At 40.1% G+C, this 22198-nt stretch overlaps 1 protein-coding gene across 1 annotated transcript in view; it reads right to left on the reverse strand.

Annotated features, from left to right (window-relative positions):
- nbeal1 (neurobeachin-like 1) overlaps positions 1-22198 on the reverse strand; it is a 229200-nt gene that overhangs the window by 116626 nt on the left and 90376 nt on the right. Inside the window, exons 4-7 of the mRNA XM_043694473.1 lie at positions 21778-21939; positions 20172-20253; positions 18836-18963; positions 11685-11767 (exon numbers count right to left, since the gene is read on the reverse strand). Of these exons, the coding sequence (XP_043550408.1) occupies positions 11685-11767; positions 18836-18963; positions 20172-20253; positions 21778-21939 (455 nt within the window). The remainder of the gene's footprint in view (positions 1-11684; positions 11768-18835; positions 18964-20171; positions 20254-21777; positions 21940-22198) is intronic.

Genomic DNA, 22198 nt, shown 5'->3' on the forward strand with positions numbered 1-22198 from the left:
TTGCAAGAATAAGCCAAAGGGTGTTATTAACTGTGTTCAATGTTATTGTCCTTGCAACTCAACATGCTGACTTCAGCCTGTAGAAATCCCAGGTGAGAAGGAAAATTGGATTAAAGAAAGACTTATGTTGCTGCATTCTTTTAAGCAGGTACTGTGGGTGTATCTTGCTCCAGTAGAGATTCTAATGCAGTCTCAACTCCTGGACCCAGTGAAGTTAGAATGCAGCAAATACGTTTGTCAAGTCTAGCAAGGTATATAATAAAAATCTAGCAAGCACTGTTAAATACTTAGGCATTTATTTCTAAATGCATTGTTTGCTCTCCTAAGTAAAATGCTTTAAAGAGGACTGCATTGAAAAATGAAGGAAAACAATTTATGGGATAATGCACAGATGTCAAAAACCTAGGAGCATGCAGAAAAGCTCATTAGAAAAAAAACAAGTTGCCGATAGCACTGACATGCTAATTTCATTCATCTCTCACTGGTTGTTCATGCTTGGAATGCCGATGAACAACATAGCCACCCAAACACATTTGCTCAATCTTAACTATTTACCTAATCCAAATGTAATATTCATACAGATCAAACCGCCTCATCATGGAGCCACAATCACATTTCCAGTTTTGCAACCCTATAAATACAGTACCATCACATGAGCTGAGCTAAGCTTCAGGACATTTCTTCATTTTTATAGCTATCTTTTTAGACTCTTGGTTGAACTTTACAAGAAATGGCCTAAATGTTAATTTTAGCATGTGACACGGAAGGTTTCTCTCCACAAGCCCAAGTCGGCTTTCTCGCCTCAAGCCCTATTGGGCTTTCACACGTTACCTTCCCAAATTCACCTCCTTACCTATGCAGCACATTCCTTAGATGCCCCAGTCGCCATATTCTCCTGCCTGCCCCAGGTGGAAGTACTCACTTATGCTCAAATCTCCAGCTTTAAGATCAAATAATGGGGTGTGCATAGTTGCTGCCTATGGAGCATAGCCTGAGTTACTGGTTATTGATGGAGGGTCAGAAGAGCAAGCTGGAGTCGCCAGGTAAATACACTGACTTTCATGTTTGTTTTCAGCAGTTGGAGAATGAGAAAGTGCATAATATTGAGGCGGGATGACGTGATAATGAGAATGTTAATACATCCAAATGCAATGTATTGGGCTTAGCGAGTTTTGAGAAGATTTGTAGCTCAGGTTGTGGTTTTGGATGTAGGTTTGCTCACTGAGCTGCAAGGTTCATTTCCAGGTAACATCTTCAGTGGGCCTCAGGCAAAGCAATGCTGGAAATTTATATGTTTGGGTTTCTTGGTGAAGTCATTTCCTGTGGTGAAGTCACTTCCTGTTCCTCCTCAGGGGTGATATATGGGGTCAAACTCAATGTGTTTGTTAAGAGTGTTCCACAGGAAATGACATCACCAACCCAAAGAAACCCAAACATATAAACAGAAAGCAGGAATTTTCAGCATTGCTTCGCCTGAGGCCCACTGAAGATGTTACCTAGTAAGGTAACGAAACATCTGGAGATGAACCTTGCAGCTCAGCGAGCAAACCTACATCCAAATGTATTGGGCCTCTAGTCACTCACTAGCAAGAATCTTGTCTCACTGTTCAACATATTTGGAAAATGGGATATTGTGCTCTCACTGTCAGAATTTCTCACTGGTTATGTGACTCAACTCTCCTAACTATCTTGCCATTGTGCATATCATTCAGGAGTTGGAAAGATTCTTTTCTCTGTTTTTACATTGGAATAAAAACTGTGGAAATAGCATGTAGAGTTAAACAGAAATTCAAATGCTGCTGCTCTTCTACCAAGGGCACCTGCTCAGGTCCTCACAAATCGAAATTAATTTAAAATCACTGAACTGGTGCTAACTCCCACTTTTTAACACCATTATTTTTGCTGCAAAAATGCTTGGCAAATGAGGTGCAATTGAAATGATCAGACATGCTAAATGATAATTCTTACTGAACAACTCCTCTGGCCCTGAAAAATCAATTTCATATTTTTATCATTCCATGATAAAAAATTGATAGATTTTAAATGTAAAAATTCTCAAAGCTTCTGATAGATCAGTCTCTACATTCCAATTTTATTTTCACTTTCTGCAAAATTTGTATAAAGTGAATGATAAGATCTGTGTGTAATTTTTTGATTTGCTTTCTCAGAATTCTATCATGCAATAGGCTACCTAACTTGCATTACTGTTTCTGAACAGCGTAGATCCGTTGATGGCACCAGTGTGAAATTAATATTGAGGAAGGTGAAGTCCATACCACATAGCTGCTTACTTGATCTTTGCAGGGAGCTTTCTTTGAAACCAACACAGAGCACCAAATTCCCAACAGGGACTGTAAATGTCAGACCAATGAAATCAATGACCAATGAAACTATTCTGGTGATGCTGGTTAAGGAAAGATGGTTTGCCAAAAGTTAATTTCCAGTTTTTTTATCAAATAGTCAATAAATGTCTAAATAACTGTATTCAAGACTCAGTCCAACAATGTCTGAATGGTGCACTTTCTCTGTACTATACTGAACTATCAAGGCAGATTCCTGTCTGAACGGCCATCTAATTCAGAGCAAACAGTATGACCAAATAAGCACTTCATTAGAAAATCACTGAGTTTCTGCCCGAAGGCATGTCCAACACACCGTTCTGCTTCACAGGGAGATTAAGAAGCCAGGTCTCCACTTCACATCAGCAGAATGGTGTTCAAGCACTGAGCTACTGGCACCAACCTAATCCACGCATGCTGTCCAGCCAACTGAGCTAACTGACTCCCTCAAGGGTCCCAGTTGCTGAAGCGACATTTACACTCTTTTTTGCATCTTGTGTTCTGGAGCTAAGCAGTGATGGCAAGAGGGTCCAATTGTTTTTCCATCAAATGGCGATCCAGAATTCACTCCTGATCTTACCAGCTGCTAGTAGTCTGTACTGGAAGAAATTGCTGCATTATTGTTTGGTTTCATCATGAATGCATCTTCCCTGACCATCAAATCTTTGAGTGCAACTGAAACCCAGAACATCGGTTTCAAAGGCAGGGACAGTTACTTACTGCCACAAGACTTCCTCACTTAAACAATAAACATGCCAAAACAAGCATCTAAATGTGAACTTGTCATATCCATTCAAATTCGAGACAGCAAAGGTCATTTTCTTGAAGATTATCAAGCAAAAAACAATTTTCTCCCCATCTCCAGGTGGGAAGAGGCCATATTCACAACTGCACCTTAAATATGAAACCTAATAAATTATATTGGAAGTATAATGTGCAATCAACCCAAATGACTTGAAGATCTTATTTTACATTCGTAGATTATGTTATTTGAGCTGATCTCAGCTACTGTGGCAGTCTGGGCTACAGAAGGAAAATTTGTCCTCTATTCTATTCCAGTCATTTAAATCACCATTCAGTCATGTGCATTCTTCCAGCCACACAAGAAATATACTTATGCCAATGTTGGAAGAAAATTTAGCCTTGAGATCACCATGCATTGTTTTGGAACAGCCTGCCATCAGTCAGACTACACTCGCACAAAAGGCCTTTAATGCCTGAAGAACTGTAGCCCAAAGAAATTAACAGCTCCTGAAAGAGAGAAAACTGAAAATGCAACATTAAATTGAAAATGGAACAGAAAAAGGGAGGGTTATGTATTAACTAAGGTACAGAAGCACCTTTCGTTTTGTAGTCCATCTAACTCTTCTGTTGCCTCACAGGAATATGTATATCTTACTCCATGGAAGTATTATAAGTACTCATGAAACAGTTGGGAATTATCATTTTGATCATTTACATAGCCATAGTTCTTGTTGCCTTCTGACACAAACAGCTTTGACAAAAAGCTTGATAGGCTGGGGCACTTATCGTCATAGTAATTATCTGAACTGGTTCTCAAGCTTCAAGTACAAAAGGCCCATTTGTGTTGAGCTTCGTCAGCTATCTGATATGTCAAATACAAGCTGTGCGTGCCAAACTCTCAAAAGGCTTAAAAAAACAGAAAGCATTTCAATCTCTGATAAACCAATTCCAAACTGGTGTAGGAGCAAATGGAATATAATGCACAATTCCACTAGAGTAACCAGCAGATAAGCAAATATTTTCATTCAATGAAAACAAAAAAAAATCAATTGACCAGATTGCAGAAAAGGAAACTTTTCTTAGATTATAATCTATTTATATAAAATATACACATTTGCCCGAGATCTTGCAATTGAGCCTTTCCCATTCAGGGTTGACTCCGTCTTTCAGCTGTCTACTTGTCTGTGATTACTATTTTTGATGCTCTATTTTTATAAATTACATCATCTTATTAGGTTATTTGTTGTTTTATTACTTCTTAATTTCTCCCATATTCATAAGTTATCTTGCTCACTGCAATATTTCATTCTAATATCAATTTACGTTTTAGTCACACCACTTCTAGGTGAGCATAAATATCCATCTTCAAATTGAGATTGTAGACCATTTAATTTCAAAAACATTTTTTGCTTTCACAACACAGCTTTAGGCCCTGCAGTCATCATCTGACAACAGTCACTTGTATTAAGGTACAGGCCCATATTGCACCCATAGACGTGTGATATCCAAGCCACGTAGTTGTTTCTTGTAGTTAAACCCAAACAGTATCAATGGGCTACTTAATTAAAGGGACATCACAGCAGGGTCTGATGCTGGACTTTCTTCATGCCACATTCACCCAGATGCATTTTTCAGCAACAATTAGAAATGGGAACCTTGACTGTCCTGTTATCTCTCCATGCTTTAGAGGAAATTATGTAGTATCTCTATCATTTCCTCAAGGCTAACATACCATCCCATCATTAATTATCATACTACTGAACAGCTGTGGTCAAAATAGCACAATGAATTCAGGACTTAATGCATCACCCTACTGCTGGTGCAACCAGAAGTCATTTTTAAGTATAGTAAAGGAAGCACCAGCTCAGATTTTTGTGCTCATGTTTCTGAAGTCATACTTGAAGCCACAACATCATCAGGCAGGGGTGTGTGCGCACAGTAATTATGAGCTTTTATCACAATGAACACCAACTCACTTGGAATATTAAATATTAAGGCATTGGTGTCCAAAATCCCTTTACTACCAAGGTTAAGCAACTTCCAATCAATCTTCGCTATGGAGAATGTAAAGAACATCCTGGAAACAACTGTACCTCAGGAAATGGAACTGAGTTTTGAGAAGATTTGTAGCTCAGGTCGAGGTTCTGGATGTAGGTTTGCTCACTGAGCTGGAAGGTTCATATTTTTCAGACGTATCGTCACCATACTAGGTAACATCTTCAGTGAGCCTCCGACCGAAACACTGGTGGTGTAGCCCGCTTTCTATTTATCACCAATTTCCTTGGGTTAGTGATGTCATTTCCTGTGGTGATGTCATTTCCTGTTCTTTTTCTCAGGGTGCGGTAAATGGGATCCAAGTTGATGTGTTTGTTGATAGAGTTCCGGTTGGAATGCCATGCTTCTAGGAATTCTCATGAGTGTCTCAGTTTGGCTTATCCTAGGAGGGATGTGTTGTCCTTCCTCATCCAGATGTAAGAATACTAGTGAGAGAGGGCCATGTCTTTTTGTGGCTAGTTGATGTTCATGTTTGTCCAGTAATTGCAAGGTATTTTGTAGAAGACATTAGTTTTGCTTGTTGTCTGTATAGGGTCTTTCAAGTTCGTTAGCTGCTGTTTTAATGTGTTGGTGGGTTTGTGGGCAACCATGATGCCAAAGGGTCTGAGTAGTCTGGCAGTAATTTCCGAGATGTCTTTGATGTAGGAGAGAGAGGCTAGGTGTTCTGGGTGTGTTTTGTCTGCTTGTTTGGGTCTGTTGCTCAGAAATTGGTGGACTGTATTCATTGGCTACCCATTCTTTTTGAATACACTGTATTGGTGATTTTCCTCTGCACTGCATAGTTCCTCTGTGCTGCAGTGTGTGGTGGCCAGTTGAAATGATGTTCTAATGCAGCTTTGTTTATGGATGTTGGGATGATTGCTTCTGTACTTCAATATTTAGACCGTATGTGTTGTTTTCCTGTAGACGCTGGTTTGAAGTTCCCCATTGGTTGTTCACCCCAATGCGGCATCTAGGAATAGCAGTTTGTTGTTGTTTTCCTCCTCTTTAGTGAACTTTACGCCAGTAAGGATATTATTGATGGTCTTGAAGGTTTCCTCTAATTTGTTTCGTTTAGTGATGACAACGGTGTCATCCAAGTAGCGGACCGAAAGTTTGGGTTGGATAGTTGGCAGAGCTGTTTGTTTGAGTCTCTGCATTACTGCTCTGCTGAGAACCCTGATATTGGAGATCCCATGGTTGTTTCGTTGGTTTGTCTGCAGGATTTGTTGTTGAAGGTGAAGTGTGTGGTAAGGCATAGGTCCACTAGCTTGATGATACTGTCCTTGCTGATGAAGTTGGTGGTGTTTGGTTTATGCGTCTTTGGTTGTTCTAATAATGTAGTCAGTGTTTCTTTGGCCAGGTTGATGTTGATGGATGTGAACAGGACTGTTACGTCAAAGGAGACCATTATTTCATCCTCTTCTATCCTGGTGTCTTTGATAGTCATCAGGAACTCTTGAGTGGAGTGGATGGAATGGCATGAGTCTTCTACTAAGTGCTTTAGTGTTTGATGTAGCTCCTTGGCCAATCTGTAAGTTGGTGTTCCAGGTAGTGAGACTATGGGTTTGAGGGGGGCTCCTGGTTTGTGAATTTTGGGTAATCCGTAGAAGCATGGGGTGTTGGATCTGACTAGTTTGATGTTTTGGACGTCAGTCTTACTTATTTCTCCAGATTTCTGAAGTATTGGTCAGAGTATTGAGTACAGGAGTTGGGAGGTCATGTTGTGGCTGTGCAGGACAGTGGTTAGGCCACTGTTGAAATATTGCGTGCAATTCTGGTCTCCTTCCTATCGGAAAGATGTTGTGAAACTTGAAAGAGTTCAGAAAATATTTACAAGGATGTTGCCAGGGTTGGAGGATTTGAGCTATAGGGAGAGCCTGAACAGGCTGGGGCTGTTTTCCCTGGACTCTCGGAGGCTGAGGGGTGACCTTATAGAGGTTTACAAAATTATGAGGGGCGTGGATAGGATAAATAGGCAAAGTCTTTTCCTTGGGATTGGGGAGTCCAGAACTAGAGGTCATAGGTTTAGGGTGAGAGGGGTAAGATATAAAAGAGACCTAAGGTGCAACTATTTCACACAGAGAGTGGTACGTGTATAGAATGAGCTGCCAGAGGAAGTGGTGGAGGCTGGTACAATTGCAACATTTAAGAGGCATTTGGATGGGTATATGAATAGGAAGGGTTTGGAGGGATATGGGCTGGGTGCTGGCAGGTGTGACTAGATTGTGTTGGGATATCTGGTCGGCATGGTCGGGTTGGACTGAAGGGTCTGTTTCCGTGCTGTACATCTCTATGACTCTATTTTGAGTAGGGCTGTGATTCGGTTCTCTAGTTGTGGGATCGGATCTATTACCACTTATTGGTAAGTGTTAGTATCTGCAAGTAGTGCATTTGCTTTCTCAATGTCGTCTCTTTGTTTTAAGATGACTGTCAAGCATCCTTTGTCTGCAGGTAGGATAACAATTTATTTTTAAAGTCTTTTTAGTGCTTTCCTTTCTTGCATATTGAGTGTGTTTCTTTCTTTTTTCCCTGCTTAATATTGGTGCGACTGCCTGTTTGATGGTTTGCTGGGTTTCTTCTGTGAATTGTTTGTCTTTTAGTGTTGTTTCTAAAGCTGCTAAGTAATCTTTCTTGACCGCATCCTGGAAGTTGTAATTTAATCCTCTTACTATGACGGTTTTCTCAGTGTCTGTTAAGGGTCGGTCAGATAAATATTTATCCATGCTTCTGTGTTGACTATGTTGTTATTTTGTGTAAGTTTGTCTATTTTTTTCTGCAGGTCTAGTTTTTTTCTCATTTTCTGTCTAATATCAATGAGTTGTTGTACTGTGTCTATCCAATAATGATCTGTTGCATTAGTGAGTAAAGAATTTTGGTGCAAAATGTCCTGGCTGTATTTATAGAGTCTGTTGTGGGCATCATTAATCATTTCACGAAGCATTCTGCGGCCGTTTTGCTCTGCTATTCCTTTGGTTAGTGGGATGTTAAGGAAATGACTGTCAGACTACTCAAACCCCTTGGCATCATGGTAGCCAAGAGGTCTGAGTAAACCCACCAACACACTAAAATAGCAGCTAATGAACTTGAAAGACCCTATACAGACAACAAGCAAAACTAATGTCACCAATAAAATACCTTGCAAGAACTGTAACACACATTACATTGGACAAACAGGCAGAAAACTAGCCACCAGGATACATGAACATCAACTAGCCACAAACGACATGACCCACTCTCACCAGTATCCTTACGTACAGATGAGGAAGGACACCACTTCAACTGGGACAACACATCCATCCTAGGACAAGCCAAACAGAGCCACGCATGAGAATTCCTAGAAGCATGGCATTCTAACTGGAACTCTATCAACAAACACATTGACTTGGATCCCTGACAAAAAGAACAGGAAATAACATCACCACAGGAAATGACGTCACCACAGGAAATGACATCATTGACCCAACGAAACTCAAACATATAAATCAAAAGCGGACTACACCACCAGTGCTTCATTCGGAGGCTCACCGACGATATTATCTAGTATGGTGATGAAATATCTGAAAACACACCTTCCAGCTCAGTGAGCAAAACCACATTCAATGGAACTCAGGGAAATGGTATACTGATCAAATTATTGGAGCTATGGGCTCACAAGTCCTCAGGTCATACACTTCACCTTAGGGTCTTAAAAGACATGGTTAGTCTTTGATGCATTGTGTTTAATTTTACAAAGCTCCCTTGATAAGGGGAAGTCCTTAGATTGGGCAATAACAAACATAACTTCTTCTTTTAGGAAGGAAAATACAGATATACTGGTTTAACATCTATCAGAGGGAAATGGGTAGAAGCTATTATTAAAGACATGATAACAGGGCACTTAGAAAAATTAAATGTAATCAGGCAGAGTCAACATAGTTTCGTGAAAGGGAAATTGTGTTTAACCTGATTGCTAACAGTTTTCTGAAAAAGTATCAAGTCCTGTGAATAAAGGGAATCCAGTTGATATACTGTACCTCAACTGCCAGGAGGCATTTGATAAGGTACCACACCAAAGAATATTGCTGAAAATAAAAGCTAATGGTGTAGGGGGTAGCATATGACATGGATAGAAAACTGTTTCCTGTTAGCCAGTCAGAGGACAAGCATAAATGGACATTTTTTTGGTTGGCAAGATGTGTTGAATGCAGTGCCTCAGGGATCAGAGATGGAGCCTCAACTTTTTACAATTTGTATAAATGAGTTGGATGACGAGATCAAACATATGGCTGTTAAATTTGTTGACACAAACAGAATAAAGTTAAGTTGTGAACACATAAGGAAGTCAGGGATATAAATATGTTAAATAACTGGACAAAGAACTAGAGTATATCGTGGAAAACTGTGAAATTGTGCATTTGGCAGGAAGAGTTTTAAAAAGCATATTATTTAAATGGTGAGAAATTGCAAAACTCTAAGATGTGGAAGATCATGGTTCCCAGTATAGGCATTATTAAAAAGTTATTTTGCAGTTATAGCAAGTAAATAAGAAAAGCAAACAAATGTTATAATTTATTACAAGGGAAACTGAATACAAAAGTAGGGAATTATGCTTCATTTATACAGGAGACCTGCATTAATGAGGAGTACTGGGTATATATTTGGTCTCCTCATTTATGGAAGGACATGAATATAGTGAAAGCATTTCAGCTTAGGTTTACCAGACTAATGCCTGGAATGGGTGAGTTGTCTTAAAAGGAAATATTGAACAGGCTTGGCTTGTACTTGCTGGATTTTGAAGATTTAGTGGCAACTTAAGTGACAGGATTCTGAGGGTTCTTGACAGGTGGATGTGGAAAAGGTTTTCCTCTTGTGGAAGGACATAGAACCAGTGACACTTGAAAAATAAGAGATTATCCATTTAAAACCAGGAAGACGACAAATTTGTTGTCACACAAGCCAGAGTCTTTAGAACGTTCTTGCTTATAATGTTGCGAAATAGGGTCTTTGAATATTTCTAAGGCCGAAGCAGATCTATTTTTGATAAGTAAACAGATGATATCAGGATTATCAGGTTAAGCAGGAATGCAGAGTAACCAGATCAGCCATGGCCTCATTGAGCCTGCTCTGCCATTCAAAAGGCCAAATACCTACTCCTGTTCCTACTTTGTAAGAATGAATGTTTGCATATATATTTTGAATATTGAGGTTTTGCATCAGCAATCACTCTTCTTCATCTACAACTCTTTGCCATGGTTAGCCAGAATCAAATGGACACTTCAAGGAAAACAGCTGCAAATGTCCAAATTCACCCTTTTCCCGTTTCTCATCTGCATTAACAAAATCTGCTCCCAAGCACCCCATAATCTGAAAGACTTAAGGAACTTTAAGTTGGCCAGCAATATAGAAATAGGAATAGACTATTCAGCCACTCAAAGCTTAATGAGATGGTGGCTGATCTGCAACCTAACTCCATTTACTCTACTTTGTTCCATATCACTAAACATGTTTGGTTAACTAAAATCACCAATTTAAAATTAATTCAAGTAGTGTCATTTTGCTGTTGCAGAAGGTTTCCCAACCTCTGCACAAGTGCTTCCTAACTTTATTCCTGAAAGGCCTGGCTCGATACTTATGACTATGCCCCTTAGTCCTATATTCCCCGAATAATACCTCGTCAGTTCTCTTTAAATGTTTTTAAATCTTTGGTCCAATCATTCCTTATTCGTCTCTCATTTTCATATACTGTATACAATGCTACTTTGTGAAATTTCTCCACACAAACAAAACATTTTGCTTTGCTACAACAACTCACATAGGCTCCCAAACCCATGACCTCCAAAATGTCAAAGAGTCGCAGATCCATAGGAACACCATCACCTGCAAATTCACCTCCAAGCCACAACTTGGAATGATATTATCATTCCTTTACAATTGCAGTGTCAAAATACTGGAACTCCCTTCTTAACAGCACTGTGGGTATACTTGCCTCATGTGGACCGCAAGAAGGCAGCTCACCACCACCTTCTCCACAGCACTAAGAGCTGGGTGATAAAAACGGTCAGTGATTCCTACATCCACCGAACAATTTTTTTAAAAGTGCCATTCTACTAAATTTACATTATACTTCCTCCAAATCCAATATACTTTTTCCAAGACATGGTGGTCGGAAACTGCACAGTACTACAGGTGCAGCGTAAGCAGGGCTCTGTATAGCTCTAATTCTTGCATACACTGAATTGCTCATTGTACCTCCCTCCAAGAAAGGGGAACATAAAGCAACTGGATCAATCCTTGTAGTTTTCGCACATGCAGAAATCAGTCTTTTAATTCAGTAAACAAGTTGCACAGTCACCTCAGGCCAGGGAATAATGCATGGACACCAAAGGAGGACTCCTTTAACTGTTCCAACATGCCATTGTTTTGCAAAATCAGCACAATCCTATCTTTAGAGGGGATTTACACAGCTATTTTGGGATGGGGAGGGGAGAGTGGGTGGGGATTGGAGCAGAAGACATTGGGGAAAATAATTCAGAGACACAAAATTAACATGCACCATATAATTAAAAAGGAACACATCAAACTTACGGTAAAAGAAAGGAACAAACTCCACAGTTAGGCTAGCTGCTTTGTACTTCTGTCTGCTCTTCTCCACAGCACTGACTACTTCACTAGAAAAGAACAAGAAAGAATATTACAATTAGCAACAAACTCAAATGGTTGCTGAAATAATGCATCACTGCTTGAGTAACATGTTTTCTCCAATTTTTCTCAGTTTCTCCAAATTAGGGAGGGTTGAACATGTTACAATTCCCATTCTTGGTTACTATCTATTGATATCAGTGGTGAAATGTGTCGATGGACAGGAATGAGATGAACTGTGTTTCTTTCAACCAGTTCATCTGTTCAGTTGTTCAAAGCATTGTCATTTGGGAAGATATCACCAGGTTGGTGCCACCTGGGGAACCACAGCACAGAATGAGTCAGTATGACATTGGAGGAAAAGGAAGACTAGACAAATCTATCAAGATAATGCATGTTACAAGAAAGCATTAAGGGTTCCAGAAACGTATCATAACATGTCACAACAAAGCTAAGGTGAGCAATATAACTGAGATGCTAAAAGGCTAAGAGACATTAATCCATGGACCAGAACTTTTTTTTAAAAAACCATTTATCTGTAACAAAATGTAACGGAAGGTGACTGGATTCAAAATGTTGACTCTGTGTTTCTCTCTACAGGTGCTGCCAGGTCTCCAAGTTTCTCCATCACTTTCTGTTTTTGTTTCAGATTTCCAGCACTGCAATTCTTCATTTTTATTATAGTTTATTTATCTCTTCAACTTCCAAGAGTAACACTGAGCACACTTGATATAAGCATCATTTTTTAATGACCAATAGTACCCACTTCTTCCAATTGTTCTCAAAAGTTGTTAATTAATTCGTCAGGCAATGAGTTATCGAATCACAATAAAACCAGACCAAATGCTGGCAAATGAGACTGGATTAATTTAGGATATGTAGTCGGCTTGGACCAAAGGGCTTGTTTCTGTGCTGTACAACTCTACGACTCTATAACTATGAAGCAATTAAGTGTAAAAGGTAGTCATTCAGATTATCACTTCCGTGCTGGCCCTTGGAAACATTTACATATGGTTCCATTCCCAGAGCATTGTTATTGTAGACCGCAACATGGTTGTCTTAAAAAAACAAAACTTGCATTACATATCCATGGTCCTTCCTCTATTTTATTTGTGGGGAGTAAGGTTATTTGCATGCTCAACCTCAGAACATCATTGATCTCACATGCGAATTTGCAAACATTCTTCTCCTGCACTTTCTCCACAGATATCTCTCCACATTTCCTTCAAAAGGGGGTTTCCAAAAAGGATAAGATATTCTTTAGGACATCACTGGGCCAGGATGGGAGGTTTTTATTTCACACAAACCACTCACCCCACTATAGGAAAATCATCTCATCTCAACACATGGATAAGTTGAAATTTAAAAGTCATATCATGGGTAATTATGGACCAGAATTCTAATTCTAACACTATAGTGATCACTAGTGTGCTGTCACATTCCCACTCCAGCATGAACAATTTTGTTTTATACAGCCACCATAATACTACACAAGGAAGAAGACCAACTTGTTCTGATTTGTGACTTGCCAAACAGTTCTCAAACTCATTTCAAATGGCAGTTTTTACTTGTAGTTATAGAGTTATATAGCATTGACCCAAACCCTTCAGTCCAACTCGTCCATGTTGACCAAGTTTCCCAAACTGAACTAGTTCCACTTGCCTGCCTTTGGCCCATATCCTTCTAAACCTTTCCTATACATGTACCTATCCAAATGTAAGAACTGTACCTGCACCTACCACTTCCTCTGGCAGTTCATTCCACATACAAACCATCCTCTACGTGAAAAATGTTGCCCCGCAGGTCCCTTTTATATCTTTGTCCTCTCACCTTAAAATATGCCCCCTAGTTTTGAAGTTGCTCACCCTATGGAAAAAAAAATTTGCTCTTCACCTTCAATATGCTCCTCGTCATTTTATAAACCTCTACAAGGTCATCCCTCAACCTCCTATGCTCCACTGAAAAAAGTCCCAGACTATCCAGCCTCTCCTTCTAACTCAAACATCCAGTTGTAGTAACATCCTGGTAAATCTTTTCTGAACCCTCTCCAATTCAATAATATCCTTCCTATAGCAGAGCAACCAGAACTGTAAACAGTACTCCAAAATTGGTCTCACCAACATCCTGTACAACCTCAGCACGATGTCCCAGCTGCTATACTCAATAGTCCAAATAATGATGGCAAGTCTGCAAAACGCTTTCTTAACCATCCTATCAACCTATGTCATAATTTTCAAAGAACAATCTATCCGAGCCTCTAAGTTTCTCTGTTCAACAACATTACCCAGGTCCCTACCATTAACTGTATAAGTCCTGTTTTTTGTTTTACCAAAATATAATACCTCACATTTATCCAAATTAAACTCTATCTGCCACTCCTCAGCCCATCAGCCCAACTGATCAAATTCCCTTTGTAATCCTAGATAATCTTCTTCACTGTTGATGATACCACCAATTGTGGTGTTATCCACAAACTTACTAACCATGTCTCCTAAATTCTCATCTAAATCATTTATATAAATTCTGACTGAGTTTTTACTTCATTGGTCTAAGATTCAAACACACTGCTGAGCAACATCAAGTTGTCAATTTAAAGTGCAGCTGAAGCAGAAGAAAAAGTACTTAGAAGTCAAAAAGAAACAGATTGTGGTGTTCACTGAAAGCCATTCAGCTGCTTGTCTCAATCATAAAGAATTGGGAAATTATTTTCTCACATCAGCTTACAGTTCACATGTTTAAAAGAAAAATCTCACCAACTTAATTTGTCAAGAATTAGATCTGGCCAAAAGATGAAACAAGTAGAACAGAAGGGCCTGCTGCACCTGAGCCAACACACTTTCAGACCAAAAATTCTTTTTTTGTGTCAAACAGTAGGAAAAAAAGTTTCTGTAACTTTTTACTTTGGTACCGTTTCAATAAAATGACAGTTGCATTGTCACCAGATACTTTGCCTTCCTAGTATCCAAGGTTGAGTCTTAATTTGTCAGTCCTGTTGTTTTGCTTTCATGAAATAAAAGGTTCAAATCAAGATTATTCATCCATCCACGCTCCATTAAAACAAGTATAGAAATTTGAAAATTGAAGTCACAGAAGCTCTTAAAAGCATTTGCCTTTCAAGTTAACACACTTAATTCCAAGTCCAAAGACAATTTTCCTACAGAAAACATATAGGCTTGTATTTGCAATGAATACTTCCAGCACAGACAGACTAAGCACAGGTTTTGGTGCAAGATCTAAATTTGATAACTGTTACTTAAAATACATGCTGCCCCTTCTAATTTACCAAATCACATATGACACCTCAAGTGATGACTACATTTGGATCTTAGACCACTAATGTGTTTATAATTATAGACTGCAATTTGACTAGCATTTATGCACATAATACAAGGTCTTTAAAAATATTGAGAACAAATGCTAGCCTAAGGGCAATTATAATTTGACACAGTTGAACACCATAGAACATTTTTAATTTGCCTCCATTAAGATTTTATAATAAGCTTAGTAACTAATCACTTGTTCCACTCACAAAATCATTTATAAAAATGATAATGAGCACGCTGCTACACAATTATTAATACAGAAGTGAAAAATACATTTTAATTGAACAATACCCTAATATTTTCAACCACATTCCTGCCTTCTCCAGCTGAAATTAAATCTTTTGTGATTCAACTGAAAATTTCACCACTTAACCTAAGCAGAATTTACAACTAAACCAAAAAAAAAGCAAATACATCATACATCCAAGTTAATGCCAAGTGATTAATGCACTTGCTCCTGTTGGAAGAATATATATGAGGTAGAAATTGATTCTAATGCTTTTTCTTGTATTATCAATGTCTAATCGTTTTGAACAGGGATGTGACATTTGCAATCTTCCAGTTCTTTGACTCAATTACAATCTCCAAAGAGTGTTAAAAGGATGTAATTATTTTAAGTCATGTGAAAAAAATTAACTAGCCACTGTTTTGTCACATTTAATTCAATTTCAATATGACACTGCTCATCCATAACTTTGTTTCTCATATTTTAACTTGCATGAAATCCTACCATCTGTACCTTGACCTACATTGGGTACCAGTTTGTAGCAGACCGACTCCCACAGCTACCTAGATTACACCTCCTCCCACCCTGCCCCCTGTAAAAACGCCATCCCATATTCCCAATTCCTTCGCCTCCGCCGCATCTGCTCCCAGGAGGACCAATTCCAATACCGAACAACTCAAATGGCCTCCTTCTTCAAAGACCGCAATTTCACCTCTGACGTAGTCGACGATGCTCTCCACCGCATCTCCTCCACTTCCCGCACCTCCGCCCTTGAACCCCGCCCCTCCAATCGCCACCAGGACAAAACCCCACTGGTCCTCACCTTCCACCCCACCAAACTCCGAATACATTGTATTATCCACTGTCATTTCCACCACCTCCAGACAGACCCCACCACCAGGGATATATTTCCCTTCAAAGTTTGGGAGAAGATTTGTAGCTCGGGTGCTCGTTGTTGTGGTCCTGTTCGCCGAGCTGGGAATTTGTCTTGCAAACGTTTCGTCCCCTGTCTAGGTGACATCCTCAGTGCTTGGGAGCCTCCTGTGAAGCGCTTCTGTGGTGTTTCCTCCGGCATTTATAGTGGCCTGTCCCTGCCACTTCCGGTTATCAGTTTCAGCTGTCCGATGTAGTGGCAGGTATATTGGGTCCAGTTCTATGTGTTTGTTGATGGAGTTTGTGGATGAGTGCCATGCTTCTCGGAATTCCCTGGCTGTTCTTTGTTTGGCTTGCCCTATAATGGTAGTGTTGTCCCAGTCGAATTCATGTTGCTTGTCGTCTGCGTGTGTGGCTACTAGGGATAGCTGGTCGTGTCGTTTCGTGGCTAGTTGATGTTCGTGGATGCGGATCGTTAGCTGTCTTCCTGTTTGTCCTATGTTGTGTTTTGTGCAGTCCTTGCATGGGATTTTGTACACTACATTGGTTTTGCTCATGTTGAGTATCGGGTCCTTCGTTCTGGTGAGTTGTTGTCTGAGACTAGCTGTTGGTTTGTGTGCTGTTATGTGTCGTAGTGGTCACAGTAGTCTGGCTGTCAGTTTGGAAATGCTCCTGATGTATGGTAGTGTGGCTAGTCCTTTGGGTTGCGGCATGTCCTCGTTCCGTTGTCTTTCCCTTAGGCATCAATTGATGAAATTGCGAGTATATCCGTTTTTGGCGAATACATTGTATAGGTGTTCCTCTTCCTCTTTTTGCAGTTCTGGTGTGCTGCAGTGTGTTGTGGCCCTTTTGAATAGTGTCTTGATGCAACTTCGTTTGTGTGTGTTGGGGTGGTTGCTTTCATAGTTTAGGACTTGGTCTGTGTGTGTGGCTTTCCTGTAAACCTTTGTGGTGAATTCTCCGTTCTCTGTACCATCACGTCTAGGAATGGGAGTTGGTTGTCCTTTTCTTCCTCTCTAGTGAATCGGACTCCTGTGAGTGTGGCGTTGATGATCTGGTGTGTGTTCTCTATTTCTGTGATTTTAATGATTACAAAGGTGTCGTCAACATATCTGACCCAGAGTTTGGGTTGAATTTGCGGTAAGACTGTTTGTCCAGAGATCGGTGAGCCCATGGGTGTTCCGTTGATTTGTTCGTATATCTGGTTGTTGAATGTGAAGTGTGTTGTGAGGCACAAGTCCAGTAGTTTAAGTATGCCGTCTTTGTTGATAGGTTCAGCGTCCTGTTGTCTGTTATGTCTGTCCAGCAGGTTGGCTATTGTTTCTCTGGCTAGGGTTTTGTCGATAGAACTGCAAAAAGAGGAAGAGGAACACCTATACAAGGCATTCGCCAAAAACGAACACCCTCGCAATTTCATCAACATATGCCTAAGGGAAAGACAACGGAACAAGGACATGCCGCAACCCAAAGGACTAGCCACACTACCATATATCAGGAGCATTTCCGAACTGACAGCCAGACTACTGCGACCACTAGGACTCATAACAACATATATTTCCCTCCCCACCCCTGTCAGCGTTCCGGAGAGACCACTCCCTCCGCGACTCCTTCGTCAGGTCCACATACCCCCACCAACCCCACCTCCGCTCCCGGTACCTTCCCCTGCAACGCAAGAAGTGCAAAACTTACGCCCTCACCTCCCTCCAAGACCCCAATGGATCCTTCCATATCCATCGCAAATTCACCTGCACCTCCAGACACATCATTTACTGTATCCGTTGCACCCTACGTGGTCTCCTCTACATTTGGGATACAGGCCGCCTACTTGCGGAACGTTTCAGGGAACACCTCTGGGACACCCGCACCAACCAACCCAACTGCCCCATGGCTGAACACTTTTGCTCCCCCTCCCACTCTGCCAAGGACATGCAGGTCCTTGGCCTCCTCCATTGTCAGACCCTGACCACACGACACCTGGAGGAGTATTCCCAGCGCCCCTCCCCCAAATTCCCTCCCCACTACCCTTTATCTCAGCCCACTTGGCACAGCAGCCTCATTCCTGAAGAAGGGCTTATGCCCGAAACATTGATTCTCCTGCTTCTCGGATGCTGCCTGGCCTGCTGTGTTTTTCCAGGATCACATTTTAAATAACCTGTCCTAGTATTTGCTAATGTGACTCATGGTTAAATTATATCAGCCATTTTGCTAAAATAAAGGAGCCATATAAATACAAGTTGTTGCTAGAAATATTCATAACCAGTATAATTTTAAATCAGTATAGATAAATCCAACAAAGTACTTTCAAGACAGTTCCTTAATGTGTTCGAGATGATGACGTTAGAAAATGCCACAAATGTCTGACACAACTGAGCTTTGTTCTTGGAAAAAGCCACAAACAAATATGCAGCATTTTGACCATAGCAGAAACTTTTTTTTGATGTTGACAGATAACTAGAGAGGCTTCTTTATTGTAATGAATTAAACACAGAATTTACTGTCAAAATAATGATGAGACTATTGATGCTCATTGTTAATTATGCACAAACGGTAATTGAATATAGACTATACCTAATAACATTTTTCAATATATTAATCTTAAAAAAACACAAACTCTCTGTTTAGAAAGAAATTCAGCTTAGCTTTGTCTGTTTATTTTGGAGTTTTGAACCACTTACCCAGCTGCTCTGTGTCTCCAGTTTCGATATGGGTCATACAAACTCTCACAAAAGGTAAGCGCATGTCTTGCAAACTCTTCAGCTGGAGTTAGATCTGCCATTTCTTTTTCTTTGGTCTTGCTTTTTAACTTGCATTAAAAGGAAATTAAGAAAACATCAAACACAGCAGGTTACCAATATTTAAAAAGCTTGCAATAAAAACAAATTGCTGGAAAAACTCAACAGGTCATGCAGCACCTGTGGAACAAAACAGAGTTTCAGGACGATGGTAACACTTGACTGATGAAGGGTCATCATTAGTCTGAAACTTTAACTCTGTTTTTCTTTCTCTACCTATGCTGCCAGACCAGCTGAGTATTCCCAGCAGTTCCTGACCACTTCCAGCATCTGCAATATTCTGCTTTCATGTTTAAAGAAAGTGCAATTTCACTAGACTGGAGGTTGTTGTTTGTTGACAGCTCCTATGAGCACTGCAACAAAAAAAATTACTGTAAGAAACTTCATCAAATATTAGCAATTAGACACCAGTCATTTTAACTTGAGGATGTGCATTTTTAACTGAACAAAGAATGACAATTTTTCATTAGAAATTTCAAATTTAGGCAGATTTTTTTTAGAACATTTTTAGAACATTTTTTCATCAATAATTTGGCAATTTCGCAAATCAACTACTATATTAAAGAATTCACTCATTGTTCCACAATTGTCCTCAACCCAGGTATCACAGGGTGTGGCACGATGACTCAGTGGTTAGCACTACTGCCTCACAGTGCCAGGGAATTCAGTTGATTCCAGACTCAGGCGACTGTATGTATGGAGTTTGCACATTCTCCCCACGTCTGTGTGGGTTTCCTCCGGGTGCTCCAGTTTCCTCCCACAATCCAAAGATGTGCAGGTTAGGTGAACTGGCCATGTTAAATTGCCCGTAGTGTTCAAGGATGTGTTAGTTAGGTGCATTAGTTAATGAGAAATATAGAATAGGGGAATGGGACTGGGTGGGTTACTCTTCGGAGGGTCAATCTGGGCTTGTTGGGTTGAAGGGACTGTGGGGTTCAATGTAGAAGTTTTGTTTTGCAAATGCTTGCAGATATTCATTTCAGTATAGAAAGAGCAGTCTGGCCTATCGACTCCCAAAGACAAAATGAAAAGAATTAAGAATAGGACATGCAGAAAAACTAGTTTAAGCCTGCAAAAATTAATCTCAATAGTTTTCTTGCTGATAAATTACACACTTTTGTCTCAACAAATAAACAACTGCATTGTCATAGAGTAATGGAACAACATACATCTAAGAATAATTGTTAAAAGGTAAGTTTTGTTTTTAATCATCACTTACCTGCTGAATGTAGACTGTAGCCATAGTAATAACATGATTAATATAGGAGCAAGTGCCGATCTCCTCAACATTAGCCAGGTTCCTTAGAATCAAATGGAATGATCCAAATTATAATTTACACTGTTTTAAGAAAACTCAAACAAAACAGAAATAATGAAAGATCATCCATAAATAATAGGAACTAACCCGAGAGACTAAAAGATTGGGTTATCAAATGGATAAATCAGTTTACATGGGACAAAACCAAAGCCTTGCAATTAGAAAATGCCCAGCCCAGCTTCAAACTTAACATTCTGATCACCCTCTGGTCTTGCACCTTCAAATCGTTGTTAACTTCTTCCAGTCCTAAAAACCCCGGGACCTCAGTACTCCTTCAATTCTTACCTCCATTACAGCATCCCGTTCCTTAGTCTCATAACTAAAGGCAATGCTTTCAGCAGCTTGGGCCTTAAGGTATGAATTCCCTCCCCAAATTCTCGCTACATCTAATCTCTCCTCCCTCTTTATGAGTATCTTGAAAGCCTACATGCCATCAACCTGACCGAATACCTCTTTATTGGGATCAGTGTCAAATATTGTCCGATACTGCTCCCATAAAACATGTTCAGGCACTTTATCATGCTAACGGTGCTATACAAATTCAAGTTGATGGGAAATTTCTTGATTTGTTGCACATTAAGTTAGTTAAGTCAGCCAGAGCAGTGACAGATGCTTACTATTGGCCAGCTACAAGATTGGGATGGAGAGGACTAAAGATAAATTAAAATGCCCAGGTTCCTGTTTGCTAGGCAGTTAGCCTTTCACACTCATGTATAGGCATTAGTTGAGGACAGAATGCGCTCAGCTGTTGTATCTTCTTTTTCTCTCTCTTGTTATCCCATCAAATAAACACATACCAAACAGACCAAGACTCTGTGAAAGTTCTCTCTGAGATTATATACCAAAGCACCAATATATCTGTCACTGACAACTATGTACCTACAAGGGAGGAGAGAGAGAGAAAAACTTCTTCAGCATCAGTGATACCTATAATCGAGTGAAACAGGGATTTCATTGTCCTTTGGGATATTGTCTCTTTAAGGACATACTACTGTTCAATAGGCATATGGTAAAAAGATTAATGCAGCAGTTGAAAATCTTAGAGGGTGGCACGGTGGTTCAGTGGTTAGCACTGCTGCCTCTCAGCGCCAGGGACTCTGGTTCGATTCCCACCTTGTGTGACTGTCTGTGTGGAGTTTGCACATTCTCCACGTGTCTGCATGGGTTTCATCCCAAAATCCAAAGATGTGCAGGTCTGGTGAACTGGTCATGTTAAATTGCCCATAGTGTTAGGTGCATTAGTCAGAACGAAATGGGTCTGGGTGGGTTACTCTTCGGAGGGTCTGTGTGGACTTGTCAGGTCGAACGGCCTGCTTCCACACTGTAGGGAAGCTAATTTAATCTAATCTTAAATAAAAACAGAAAATGCTGGAAACACTCAGCAGATCTGGCTGCATCTATGCAGAAACAGAATTAACAATTCAGGAACACTCGCATTCTTAGCTTTCTGTAGCCCCCTTCTAGTCTATATGCTATCAATCACATATAATTATAATAGCAACTATACCTGCAGATGATAATGAGGAATTTGACCAGAGTGAGCGCCAGTGCTTGCTGTTCATCTTCTAGCCCGTCTGACAGTTTTTGCATGCATTGCAACTGTTGTTGCCTGAGAACCTGCAGGATGTTATCAGGCAACAAAGATAACCCTGGTGGAATGTCATCCAGTCTAAGGGAACAGAAATAAACATGATCAATGTTGAGATTATATACTTGTGCACACATTTCAGTACTACGGAGGTCAAGCCAAGGTTTTGAACTAAATGTTTGAGATTACCAACTCATTAAATGGTGGTTCCAGGGGCTCAGGTGAAACCACTGGTTTGATGTCATAATGCTGCCAGGGAAGGTGCAAAAATTGAGGGAGTAAGACATTTTAGACATGATACCTGAACTTCAGGGGTTTATGTCTGAGGAGAGATTATACA

This window comes from Chiloscyllium plagiosum, chromosome 7 (genome assembly GCF_004010195.1).
Source record: "Chiloscyllium plagiosum isolate BGI_BamShark_2017 chromosome 7, ASM401019v2, whole genome shotgun sequence".
Taxonomy (NCBI): Eukaryota; Metazoa; Chordata; class Chondrichthyes; order Orectolobiformes; family Hemiscylliidae; genus Chiloscyllium; species Chiloscyllium plagiosum.